This window comes from Dipodomys merriami, unplaced genomic scaffold (assembly GCF_024711535.1).
Source record: "Dipodomys merriami isolate MVZ:Mamm:240054 unplaced genomic scaffold, mDipMer1.0.p SCAF_11, whole genome shotgun sequence".
NCBI classification, from domain to species: Eukaryota; Metazoa; Chordata; class Mammalia; order Rodentia; family Heteromyidae; genus Dipodomys; species Dipodomys merriami.
Window position 1 is genome coordinate 27,318,271 of NW_027202382.1, and position 14,713 is coordinate 27,332,983.

General features: G+C 38.2%; 1 protein-coding gene across 1 annotated transcript in view; it reads left to right on the plus strand.

The window, feature by feature from the left end:
• The first annotated feature begins 4,963 nt into the window (after positions 1-4,963).
• Positions 4,964-14,713, plus strand: part of Musk (muscle associated receptor tyrosine kinase) — an 88,535-nt gene continuing 78,785 nt past the window's right edge. Inside the window, exons 1-2 of the mRNA XM_070005978.1 lie at positions 4,964-5,122; positions 13,663-13,789. Coding sequence (XP_069862079.1) covers positions 5,044-5,122; positions 13,663-13,789 — 206 coding nt within the window. The 5' untranslated portion in view covers positions 4,964-5,043. The remainder of the gene's footprint in view (positions 5,123-13,662; positions 13,790-14,713) is intronic.

Sequence of the window (14,713 nt, forward strand, 5' to 3'; positions counted from 1 at the left end):
GCATGTAAGGTTCACACAAAACAGAGGTCTAAGAGGAAGAGGAAACATTATTTTTTTCTGATAATGTAAACAACAACAACAACAAAGGAACTCCAAGACCTTTTCATAGGTTCAGAGGTTGCCTACTTGCCCAAAATCTAGACACTGACATACCAAGCTAGCTAGGCATCCAAAAATTTCACGAACAACACTGATGACATAAAATTAGGACATAAAACTGAGTGAAAGAATTTTCCATCTACAATCCTGTAGATGATGAATGCAATGAACAAACACAAATGATAGTGATTCAATGGTGAAATCTTCAGGTCAAAAGAGGATGGTGCTGTAGCTACTGCACTAAGACATTGTTGCCTCTTTTCTTTCCACATATGATTGGACTATTCACAAAGTGTGGTTATATTTGAAGGCAACAGGTTCTGGGTTTTTTTTTCACTAGACATCAGGAAATTGTTGGGAGAAGGAGCTTGGATGAAAGCCCTATGCCAATGTCTGATTTCCTAGATGTTCAAGAGCACTGAGCTACATCTACTGATGAAGTTACACTGGGTCCAAGAGAGGAAGAGTTGTCTTTACCTACTTCCTACCTTCCTAGGCTTCTTAGGCCACAGTCCTAATAGAACCCTCACTGACCTCATCATTAGACATGAATGCTGCATCTTCATCTAAGTCTGACTGGCTGCTTGCCAAGACTGATTACACTAATTTATAAACTACAGTTGGGGAAATCACCCAAAGACAGTCCTGTCTAATTTGATCTTTAAATAGCACTTGCTATCCATAGTCTCCTCCCCAAATCCTTGAAAAACTATATTTATTGAGATGATAAAATGGCCATATACTTTGAGTAGTCAAATCCCTAAGTAAACCACTGTAATATCCAGCACAATATGAAGTGTATTTAAGTAATATAGTGCAGTGGTTTAGAGGAAAACTAACCTCAGAAGTCAAACACATCTGCCTTAGAAATCTACCTCCATCACTTAGTTGTTAAAAGAATGGCACACTTATTAATCCTCAAGAGCCTCACTTATCTTGACTGCAAGATAGACATGTATTGTTGCCATGAACAGAGAATGAGTCTGGTTCACTTAGGAGAAAAATGAATTTATGAGAAGGATAACAGATCACAGGATAACCGTTTGATCAGGTAGCTGAATGAATCCGGGGACATCTTGGAGAGCCAGGCTGGAATGGAGAACAGTTGGGTGTTTAGAATTATGGCCAAGATGTGAGCAGAGAAACCTGGTCAGGGTGACACAGCTCTGTGACAGGACACTGAGCTGGACGCTGGATAATGCTGAAGGCACTGCCATGATTACGCACTGCTCTGGCATGACTGCCAATGGATACTTGATGCCGCCACTGCTGAAAGTCTCCCTTCCTCTCCTCTTCTTTGTGGTATTTGTTCTGCATTCAAAATCCCTGCACAGACATGTCACTGAGCTTCAACAACCAAATTTCAAAGAGTTTACTATCAAGGACAGTGTCTTTCTTGAAAGATGTTTGTATGACTATGCACAAACATAGCATGATATTTGTAGTTGTTACCATTTTTAAGTTGCTTAAAACTTCTACCAGAGCAGTACTGAGCATCTAAGCAGCCCTTGGTGGTAGACTGAGTCGACAGGTGAAGCCAGTTATGGCAGCAGCAGAGAATTTTCTATTTAGTTGATAATTAAATCAACAGTCACATTCAAGAGATAGCTTTCTTCTTGCTATTAAGCCAGATGTAAGAACCTTAGGGCCTTTGAACTGTAGCCATTTTAGAATTTTCCACAGGGTTTTCAAACTGATTCAGAAATGTGAATCACAATCCTCAGGGAATAGTTTTGTTTGGTAGTCTGGAAACCTGCATTACATTAGTGTACTGAAGATGTCATGTAAAACAGAGGTAGGATGACGGAAAGACAATGTAGTCAGTCTTTGAGAGGTGAATGAAGGTATGACAAAATAATTGTGACAACAAATGAGAATACTCTTATTTAGCATGTGTGCTCCAAAAAAAGGCTATGATTCCTTAAAATAACCCTTAAATTTGTTCTTCAGATCTGCTCTACAGCCTTCCTTGTTGATCTTGTGCCTATGGAAACTCACCTCTGTGAACTCTATCAGTGGGCTTTGTTGGTGGCTCATTTCCTGCTAGGTTGTATTGGGCCATTGATAAGAAATTTGCTGGAAATCCAAGCCATCCCTATAGGCTGAATCACCCAACCAAAGGCCTTATCTCCTATTAGGAACCTGCCCACACGGCTGCCTCTGCCTCCTTCCAATAATAGGTTTTTCTGTTCCTTCTACTTGAAGATCTAGAGGTACTAAAGAGCAATCCTTAGTATATCTTAGACTCTACACCAATCTTCATCATTCCTTGACAGCTTCCACCTGTGTGTATTGTCTAATTCTATTTAAGATGACCATTTCTTTCTTTCTGGGACCCTCAGCCTGAGATATATAGAATACAAATTGACCCACTTCAATAGGCCATTTTATCTCCTGGGAGTTCCTGCTAACATGTAAATAAACTACCTTACATTGACTTGAAGTTGTAAATCTAGCATTTGCCTTGGTTTCACACACACACACACACACACACACACACACACACACACACACACACACACACATTTGATATCCTTTTCCACATTTGTTTCAAGTCTACTCTTTCCTTCCAACTACATGCTTATAACTATCTAGTCTCCCTTGTATAGCATCAGGGGTTCCAAGTGTGTTTCCACTTATGTGCTTATGTGCTTTCAAAATGGCCCCAGACTGTAGGCTGTCTTCCCAGGGAAACTCCTAAGCTGGTTAAGCTTGCCCATGTCTCTGAGCCATTAATAGGCCTTGATCCCATTGTTCTGGTTTCTGTCAAGGTTATCACTTGCTTACTACCTTTGTTTTTGGTACATCTGCTTTGCTTCTAATACCACATTTCATTGTCTTTCTTTTCTGGAGCACTGGTTCCTTAGGCTAGCATGTTACTAAGAAATGAAATCAACTTCCTTCAACCCCCTTAATAAATCTAAACATTCACCAACTATCATAAGAAGTATTGGAGAAAAAAGTATGACATCCAGTTATCTGACTAGCAGTATAAACTTATAGCTGACAACCTTAACAATATGTTCTCCTACTCTCTAGAATGCTTGTTTTAAATTTTCCTAGACTTTGCCTTTTACCTTTTTTGTGTGTATATGTGTGTGAAAGAGAGTACTGTTATGCTAGCTTTTAAAAGTTGGGATGTTTTAATGGCTAACTCTAGTAATTCCTTGCCTTATATACTTTCCTTTTAGATTTTATTAGTCATTTTGATGTTTCCAATTGCATTGCTTTCATTGCTATTTAAGTGAAGTTCTTACTGAGACACACACAATATGCATGGTCACACAGGATTAAATTCATGCAGGAGTTTAATCCCCAAAAGCATAAGTAATGATATTAAGAAAGTGGAAATATAATCCAACTGTGGTATCCAGAGGTGACACCTTTAGGAAGTGATTAGGATTAAAGAAAACCATTAGAATGCAGCCTCCATTATGGTATCTGGGTGGTTTCATAAGTAGAAAGGAATAGACAAACAAATAGACCTAGATAAGGTATCACCTCAGTCTCTTGCTATATGATATCTTGGGACTCTTCATGCAAGAAGGTTATCAGACCAATTAAGCAGATACCAGGCCCTCAAACCTCCAAAACTATGAGCTTAATAAAACCTCTTTTCTTTATAAAATAACTTGTCTTGGGTATTTCATTACAGTGATGAAGAATTGACAAATACAGTCTTTGAACCATATTGTTCACTCTAGGCTTCCCATAATTACTCAGATGTCAGGCATATGCCACTACAGCTAGCTTCCTTCCATGAAGAGGGAATCCACAGACATCTCTGTCGAGGCTAACCTGACACCCTGATCCTTCAGATCTCAGCTTCCTGTGAAGCTTGGGATGACCGGCATGTACCACTCTATCCAGCTGTGTGTTAAAAAGAAAAGTTCGAACTTTTCTGCCTGAGCTAGTCTCAAACTGCAATCCTCCCATGTTCAGCCTCCCAAGTAGCTAAGACTATAGGTGTGAGCCACTGGCATCTGGCTTAGATTAATTTTTATGATTTTTTTCCTTTTTATATCTTGAGCCTGAATGACATTTTAGATTATTTTTAAAGTGGAAGAGATGTGACACTGCTTTTGATCACTATGGTTTGAGCATTCATGAACAACAGTTCAGCACCATCTGCCACCCACTGTTAGTGTGAGATGATGCATGCCTTCCAGTCAATTAGGCTAGTGTGAGAGCTGAGTACCACCAGCAGGGCATTAACTATTATAAATGGCAGCATGGATTGTAAACGATGAGGTTAACCAGGAGGACAGACTCTACTGAGACCTTCTATGTCATATCAAAGAGAATGGCAGATATTTGTACGCGATGAGAAGCCACTGAGGCTGTTAAGCAGAGAGTGGAGGATCACAAGACACAGTCCTGGAGAAGATATAGGAGATTATGACTGTGATCTCGAGAAATGTTGAGAAAGAAGTTGGGTGGCCTGCTATGAGCGTGAGGATAAGGAGTGATAAATTCAAGGGCTATTTAGTTGTTAAACTCTGTAGGGATTGGAATGGTGAATCCAAGTGATGGAGAAGAGTCCAAACGAGGCAGATTCACATTATTTTTTGAGAGCTAGAGAGTGGTGGGCTTCAACAAAAGGTCAGGAAATCTGTACCTCAGGGAATAGAGCATTCGTTGCATAAGGCATCTGGTATTGTCCTTCTGCCACTGTCTTAAAAGGGATTCTGAAGGGATTTTCTTTCCCTTGTTCCTCCAGCCCTGCACTTGCATTACTAGCCTAAGTGGATCCTCACCAGCTGGCTGTGTCCATCATTCCAGCCAAGTCTGAGAATTCCTGATTATACTTAGAGCCTGTGGAGCTGCTGACACGAACAGTCATTAGCAGACGGACCTACTGTAACAACTATGCTTTAAAATGTAAACTGTGGGGCGTTTTCCCCATCTAGAACCAACTTTCTCCTGTGTGAGTCTGGATTAATCATGAGAGAGCTCGTCCACATTCCACTGGTACAGATTCTCACTCTGGTTGCCTTCAGTGGGACTGAGAAACTTCCAAAAGGTTAGTCTGAGGGATCTTCTCTCCTTATGATCTTCTTTTGGTCCTAAGTTGTGTGTGTGTGTGTGTGTGTGTGTGTGTGTGTGTGTGTGTGTGTGTGTGTGTGTGTGTGTGTGTGTGTGTGTGGTGTGTGTGTGTGTGTGTTTCATGACAACTGATTCACAGTATGGTAGACTTAGGTTTTACCTGGTGCGATAGAGGAAGTGTAAAATAAAGGGGAATGTATCTGAATAAGTAGTTGGTGGATGAGCTCTTCTATGTCAATATATCCCTCTTAAGTTCTACAAAACTTACAAATAAGCTGAGCCTTGCTGTACATACCGAGTTCTCTCTTCTAGAAGAGATGTTAGTGGGTTAGTGCTAGTTATCCAAGTCTATTTTATGTGTATTTCTGATCTGAAGGTGGTCTAAATGGATGATGAAAATGTATGACACTAAGTATGCCAGGTGTAAAACCCACTCCAATTCCAGATATCTAAACAAAAGTCATTTCTTTTTGGTTTCAGTTTTACCAAACGCTACACGAATATTTAGTTATCAAAAATCAGAAATAGAGAAAGATGTCCACAAGACACCAATGCAATGAAAGTTTAAAGACAATGTGTTGTCGATAACTTTGAGGCTGAAAGACAATGTGTTGTCAATAACTTTGAGGCTGGACAATGTGTTGTCAATAACTTTGAGGCTGGCGTTGTGATTTGGCTTGGCAAGAGTGCAGAAGTTTTTTCTCAGAGCCTTTGGAATGTACCGGAAATAACACCACCTCAGGGGAAAGGAAAGCAACTTAAGAAACTGACAAACACCTGTTGCAGTAGCAAGAATGTCCACAGCGATATGGTTTCTGGCTAGGGTATTTCAAAACCAATGTGTGTCAAGTCAGGAAGAGTGGAAAGTCTGTGATTTGTAAAGTGACTGAGGACTTCATAAAAATCTGTTTTTTAATGAAGTCATGAGAAAGCAGCCTGAATGGTATCATTTATTGAATTTCATATGAAATGAATCAAAATGGAGTGAAAGGGGTTTGGTGTTTTAGGACACATCCAGATTATTTGTCCTTATCTTATTTTAGAGAAGTACTGAAAAGTTTGTATGGGGTAGTAAGCAAAGGTAACGTTTCTTTGTAAGTAGATAGGAAATGTTATCTTTAGATTTTGTGACTCAACATTTTTGAGTCATAATGTCAAAGTTCACATGCAAATAAGGTGTGACTTTTTCCCAATCTCAGTATATAGATTTTTTTGTCTTGATTTTGCTTTTCTGTTTTCATTTTACTTGAGCAGAAGGGTATCCTCAGATGTATTAAAACACTTCCCAACAGATACTTCAGATAAAAGAGAATCTAGATCTTTTCCACCAGCTAATAATAGCCAGAAAGACTTAACATTGGTTTCAGATTATGTTAATACTTCCTGATCATACAGCGGATGTCCGCTACAGCAGCACCTGAATGTTTCTGAACTGTGGATTGTAGTAAGTCTCATCTGTGTCTTTCTATACCATGTCCATACATAAAAGAGCCATGGCGAAAGATGAAAAGCTACTAAAATCCAGTTTGGTAAGGAGCAGAACAATAGATTTTGATAGTCCAAATGAGAATTCGGTGTATGAAACAAAGTCCCCAAATGTCTTTGTAGAAATAACTCCTAATTTATATTCTAGAAAGAAATGCTTTCAGTGCCTAAATTATACAATAGTCTTATCTGAAATGCAACACTATTTCTATTTTGAAAGTTTCAAAATAGTGACATTAAGATAAAAATGCCAAGTATCTTGGCTTTTAAATAAAATAACCAGACTATTAAGTCAACTTTGTTTCCTATCACTTATTTGCTGCTGTAATTAGGGTTTCGAATTTAAAACAATTTTTTCTCAATCTGCTTTGTTAATGTAAAATGTAAATCAGTGTGGGTTTAATAATAACTTTCATCTGAAACACCACACCTAGAAGAACAAATACCCATTTAATAAACAGAAGAGTTCTGGAAGCAAATAACAGCATGAAAACAATCTAAAATTTTAAGTGCTGAAATGTTTGGAATATGTTGGTTGAAAAGAACCAGGTGAATACTATCAAAATAAGGGTGAATTCTCCATCTAAATTCTCATAGTCATTTTCTGTTTGCCAAATGTAATAACAAAAAGAGTTTTTAACATGACTTCCTTTTTCTTAAGTACTTCATCCTGATTGAAATCAAGGTATCTGCGTGACAGCGTATGACATAATAAAATAAATGTATCTTAAATGAACATATTTTAAACAAGGACATTTAAGGCTTGGGAAAATATCCAGAAGATTCTTTTCTAATTCTTTGCTTATCATTTCCTTAATTAAATCGATATCCAGCTTTATAGAATTAATAGTTTATTGGCTTCATTTTAATTTAACTGAGGCTCCTAATAGTTAAAGACAATGAGGATACTCAATATCTTTCTGAATCATTTCAACTAGTGAGACTTTTAATAATGAGCCCATTTTATAACCACAAGAAGGATAATTTTATAAATTGTCATGTAAGAAAGTAGCCAGAGCTATATTGGCTATATGCCTCAACTATACACTTTTAACATTTACTGCTGAATCAGGAGTATGAAGCATATGGTAGGATATAAAATTCTACAGAACATGGGGTTCATGCAACTGAATTTGTATAATATGCAAAAGGATCTCCTGTCAAAATCCAATGACCCCATTTACTACCATATATAGAATTCAATTTATATAGTGTCTAAGTGATTTATCTTTAGATATATTGGAGTAACCTTCCCTTTTAAATCATATGCACCCAGGGATAGAATTCACAGATTTGACATATGACTGAGTCAGTACAGGACACAGCTGCCAGTGAAATAAATCCAGGACAGCAAGTTCTGGATAAATGGTTTTACAAGGACGTGTGTTGTAAGAGTTACTCATTGTGTGTTTAGGGAAACACAGTTGCTTTGAGTATTACCAACCTTAAAGAAAAGAAAGGAAGAGAAGAAATGTTAGGATTTCTTTCATCTCTACCTTATTTCCAATGGTGAAGTGGGTAACTCCTCAGTGAAACAGGACCTGAGGTCATTGGGGGAGAGTGTCAGTGAAGGAACCGGAAATAAGGAGTACATTCAGGAAAGATGGCAAGGATTTCCCAGGCCTAATGGAAAATCCAGTTAGGGCTGGACTGAAACTTTACAGTGCCCCTGTCCAATAATGCGTAAGTATATAATGATAGCTAGGACAAACAAATTAATTCTGGATTGGTGCTTTCCAAGGTCAGTGCAGCTATTAATACCTACAGGGCAAATCGATTACAGTTATATAACAAAACTGTGAAGTAGAGGTTAAATAGCAGAACAAGGAACAAGGACGCTTAAAGCTTGGACGAGAATGTTGAGATCAGGTTTCCTTTTCCTGCTCCCCAACACTTTTCTGATGTTCTTTAGGGAAAGCATACAGACACTGTAAGACTTACTTTCCTCTTAAAATGAAGAAGAGCTACCATAATGCGGTTTCATGCTAAGATTATTGGTAACTAATAACCACCCCTGGATAATGTGTAAGCCTGTTTTAAATGCATCCTCATGAGACCGTGGATTAACCCCACCAGAGGCAATTTCAGAAATCCTAACAGGCTGGGCAGAACTGCCTGTGCCTAATGCCATCCCCAGAAGGAGAAGCTAGGAGTGTGTTCTTTTGCAAGAATTAATAACATGGCATTAATAATTATTTTTTATCAAAAACCTTATGAGTTACAATACTACAATAAAAATAACTTTCACTTTATTACATCTTCTCTGAAGATATGTCAGTAGCTAATATTCTCTTTGGGGAATCTGAAATAGTCCTAGAACTAGTGTTTTCTTATACTGAAAAGAAAAAACAAAAAAGCTAACCATGCAATGGTGGCTCATACCTATAAGCCTAGCTACTCAAAAGGCTGAAATGAAAGTTCAAGTTTCAAGATGAAAGTTCAAAGCCAACCTTTGCAGAAAAGTCCACAAGGCTCTTATGTCCAATTAACCAGAAAAAGTATCTGGACATGGAGGTGTAGCTCAAGTGGTAGAGTGCCAGCCTTGAGAAAAAAAACTAAGGATCAGCAACCAGACTCTGAGTCAAGCCCCATTACTGGTGCACACGTGTGCGCGCACACACACACACACACACACACACACACACACTTTCAGGACATTGAGAAGCATGAATCTTTTACACACACACACACACACACACACACACACACACACACTTTCAGGACATTGAGAAGCATGAATCTTTTATACACACACACACACACACACTTTCAGGATGTTGAGAAGCATGAATCTTTTCCAAGGTCTCAGCTCTAATTTCATGAAACAGAAGTGAGCAAATACACTGGTTTTTTGGTGTAGTAAATTGTTCTGACATGTCCAGCAGCAGCTCTTCAATCAGACGCTGGCAGTGTCAAGGAAGTATCATATTGTGTCCAAGTCATCCAGTTCAAGTTGCTTTAGGTCTACAAAAGTGTTCATTTTCGTGTTTGTTCTCAACATTGTCCTCAAAATGAGAGGGAAAGAGCCTCCTCCTTTACACAGACCCCAGCTGTGATAAAAGCTCGGTAGCAGCATGAATGGAAACATTTGCTACCTCCACAAATACCATTAAATGCAACTATACGATTGTGCCAGATAAATTTTGATAGCAAATTTGGATAATTTCAGAATATGGGTAAAGCAGATTTAACTAATTATATTCTGCCTGTAAAAATTATGTTATAATAGAAATGGTTACCTGTGGGCAACCACTACGGCAAAGTACAATCTATTTTAGAATTATGAGATAGGAATTTTAAGTCAACCTGAACACTGAAGTTCACTTTATTGCTTTGTACTTTATATAAGTGATTTAACTATTAGTTTTGTTGTTGTTGTTTTGGTGTTGTTGTTTTGGTGCTTGTCCTGGGGCTTGAATTTAGGGCCTGGGTGCTGTCCCTGAGCTTTTTTTGCTCAAGGTTAGTACTCTACCATTAGAGCCACAACTCCATTTCTGGATTGTTGGTGGTTAATTGGAAATAAAGAATCTCACAGAATTTCCTGCCTGAGCAAACTTCAAACCCCGATCCTCAGATCTCAACCTCTTGAATAACTAGGAATACAGGTATGAGCCACCAGCATCTAGCTAACGTTTATTTTTTATAATAGTCATAGACGGTATTTAAAATTTATTTTGAAAGCTGGGTGTGATGATACGTGCCTGTAATTCCAGGTATGCAGGGGATTGTGAGACTAAGGCTAGTACAGTCATAGGTAGCAAGCACTAACCTCCAAAACAAAATGAATAAAAAGACTGATTGCATAGCTCAAGTGATAAAGTATATGTTTGGCAGGCCCAAGGCCCTGAATTCAATTCCTTAATATCATGGGGAAAGAAAACATTTATTTTTAAAACATACAAACAAATATAAAACCAAAATTCACTATTATATATATATCCATCAGAGAAGTGAGATAATAATATTGTTTCTATGATTCTGTGTTCTGCCATTTTTACCTAGCACATAAGCATATTCTTTATCAATTAATTTTCTTTAAAACATTAATTGCAGTGTTTGTATAATGTCTTGCTAGGTAACATTTCACTGATATATATGGAATGGCTACTTCTCTGAGAAAAAAAGATCCCTATTTGTTATACTTCTTGATTTCTGCAGTATAAATACTCCAAACCATTAACTACAGCAATGTCGTTACCGACAAATACTGAAGACTGAATTGGGAAGTAGCTCCTATAGACCATCCTTTATGTACTGTGCTATCATATAGATATATTTGATGAAAATGACCTTAAGAACATAGATAATAACATACTACAGTTAAACAGGAATTGATACATTTTGAGAATTCTTAGTTGTAGTTTTTGTTTTTATTTTATAGTGCTGGGGATTGATTCAGGACTTTGCGCCTGCTAGGCAAGTACTCTTAACAATTCTACCTTACCTCAGCCTTCTTATTTTTATTGTGAGACAGGGTCTTGCCACTTCCTTTGCTGACTTGTGACCCTCCTGTCTCTGAGTACTTTAGATTACAGACATGTGCCCACATGCCTGACTTAGTTTTTAAGATAATTTATTTACTAATAAATTTATATAATTTGGCTTTCATAACATCTATATTTAATTATCTCACAGCATTCACAAAAAGTGAACAACTGTCTTTTGTAGGTCAGTACAAGACTATTCCAACAGACATAGTACCTAGCTTTCCTTTTATTTTTATTACAAGTACAATTTAGCAAAATTAATTTGTTTAGTGCAGTGAAAGTCATCTATGTGTCTACTGTATGTGAAATTACTTATCTGAGATAGATTCTAAGGGAAGATAGTAACAGCAAATTTGAATGTAACCCACAGACCAGGGTACAATAATAGAGTCTGGGTTCTGTTTCTTTTGGGGGGGGGTCCGGTCATGGGACCTGAACTCTGGGCCTGGGTGCTGTCCCTCAGCTCTTCAGCTCAAGGCTAGCGCTCTACCAGTTGAGTCACAGTGCCACTTCCGGCTTTTTTCTTTTTTTGCTTATGTGGTGCTGAGGAATCGAACCCAGGGCCTCAGGCATGCAAGGCAAGCGCTCTACCACTGAGCCACCTTCCCAGCCCTGGGTTCTGTTTCTAAATGACAGAATCAATTAATATACAGTGCTCCATGCTTTGAAAGCGCCTGCAAGGGCTCACTCTAGAAGTCTTTCCTGCTTGAGTATACCTGGTCTGTTATATGGACTAAAGTCTCTTGTCATATAGGAAACAGAGTGGCTAAGTTAAATGTTTAGTGTCAGATGATGGCTTGGAATTGCAGGAGGATATCTAGCAACTAAGCATGGTATGGTAACAGGTAATATTTGACCACTTGCCAACCAATGATGGCCTTTTGGATCTGGTGTGGAGTCCACAATGTCAGTAGCTGCTCCCTGGTTACTTTTTCTGCCTCTTTAACAGGCAAGTTGAGGGATCAGGCCTTAAACATAGTATCTGATTGTTTAGAGAAGTAAGCCAGTGCCCTTCTTAAGGAACCCAGCATCTGTGTCAATACACTGGCTGTGATCTTGCCTTTCCTGCACAACTACATCAAAGAACTAATGCAGGGACATTCATTACAAGCCTCTTGAGTTTATTAAAGGCTCGATTGCATTGTCCATCCCATTTTGTCCTTGTAGCCTGTCATACAAGGACATTGCAGCAGAAATATCTCTTACACTGGAATCCCTACAGTGGCTTCCTAATTTTTTTTAGGAGGAAGGGGGATGTGAGGGGAGGAACTAGCTCATAAATGGCTAATTTTCTTTCAGGGGCAGTGGGGAGAGTATACTGTCCTTGGTAGATTATCAAACCTAATATTTCACCATTTCTTTAGATGCTTATGTATTTCCCTTGGAGACCTGATAGCGCTCTTCTGCCAAAACCAGGAAAATCTTTACTGGTTAGTTATTTATCTGAGACCTCCTTAGAAGGGCTTGCAATCAGTACATCATTTATATATTGCAGCAAGGTTCCATTTTTCCCCCAGTCTCAGTTCTCTAAAGCCTTTGCTCAAGATTTTTTCCAAAATCACAGAGAGATCTTTTTAATGCATCTCTGGGTCCTCCCATCTGAAGGCAAATAGCTCTTGGGACCCAGAGTACATTGGGATATGGAAAATAATGTCCTGTGTATCCAAAACTATATAGTACTCACTAACCCCAGGCAAGTTAGCTAATAAAGTATAGGAATTAGGAACTATAGGACTCATATCTTGTATAATTTTATTTACTTGCCATAGATCATATACAAACTTCTCTCTTAGTGCATATTAACTGTACAATGGGGTTTTAATGTAATTCTGTGTACATGCACACAAACACAGACACAATTATCCTTAAGTTAGATTGACCTCTTTCTTTTTTTTTGAAGAACTGTGGAATCTTTTCCACAGTAGTTGTACCATTCTTCTCCCACCCTGGCCATTTCCAATCTCTCTCAAGTTCTTAGCAACATTTTTTACTTTTCATTATAGCCATCCTACTGGGTGTAAAGTGGTATCCTGTGGTTTTGATTTTCATTTCCTTATTGGTGCGTGATGTTGAACTTCTTTTCATTTATTGGCCATCTGTATATTCTCTTTGGAGAGATGCCTATTTGGGTTCTTTGCGCTTTATTTTACAGTTGGGCTACTGTCCATTTCCACTCTGGCTTCTTTCAGACTCATTTATATTCATATTGATTAGTATTGAGGTGAATGTAGAAATCTTTATATTTTTTTCTTTAAAGAAGCACTTAAATTATATAACACTAGGCATCACAAGATCTTGGATCTGCTCCTATTTATATATAATAAAGTCTATACCTCTCTCTCCTGAAAGCCTCTCTTTGGATTATCAAATAACTCATATGGAAGTAGAGATGTACATAATTCTCTACATAAAATCTTTACTTTTGGAAAAATTTTGCTCTGGGGAAATACAACTCTCATTCAGCTATGTGATGGCTTCTGGATGCCTAAGGACAGGTTAACAAATAACATTCTGGAATGTTCTCTGATGTCTCCTCACCTTTCAGCACCAGTTATTACCACCCCTCTGGAAACAGTGGATGCCTTAGTTGAAGAAGTGGCTACTTTCATGTGTGCAGTGGAATCCTATCCCCAGCCTGAAATTTCTTGGACCAGAAATAAAATCCTCATTAAGTAAGTATTGTACTTTATTTTAGTAAGACTGTCCCTGCTGCCTGACATGTTATCTTTGACATAAATGCAACAGCAGCTTTCCATTATATTGAAGTTCAGCTTCCAAAATACATCAGTGTAACTTTCTCCATTGTATAAATGTAAGATCTGAAGTTCAGTAAGTTAGGAGAATTTCCCAAAGAAAAACAGTGATTTACCTGACGTAAAGAAAACGTTCCCATAGCCTGGAAGGTACTTCACAGTAACTATGAGACACCAGGCTCTCACACATCTCCAAGCACATGCTCCAGGATACTCCAAGTTAATGGAGACCAGCCTTATCTCTGGCACCTCCAGTATCCTACTAGCTGAAAGCCAATGGCTCACACCTGTTATCTTAACTACTCAAGAGGCTGAGATTTGAGGATAGTGGTTGGAGTCAGTCTATGCAGGAAAGTCTGTGAGACTCTTTTTTTAAAAAACTTTTTTATTTTATTTTTTTATCGTGAAAATAGCGTACACAGGGGTTACAATTACATGAGCAAGGTAATGAGTAAATTTCTTATCAAGCATTGTTGCCTCCTTCTTTGTTTCCCCTTCCCTTCCCTTCCCATCTCCCCATCCCCTTCCCCCCCTCCCTACCAAAGTTGTAAAGTTCGTTTTTCAACATAACGTCTTGTACATCTCATTTTTGCAATGGGTCCACCTGTATCCCTATTTAAACAATTTTTTTCCTTCCTCTCCACAAATTATACCAACATCAAATACAGGGGTTATACCATGGGGGAGGGACATACAAAGCAACAAAGAAATATCTAATAAATATGTTAGAAACAATCACATGGAAGAAAAACACTTGAATACTTATCTTGGGGTTCATTTCCCTAACATCAACTTATCTGACCTTTTCTGCTTGTCTCAGACATATACTAGTTATTGCAAATA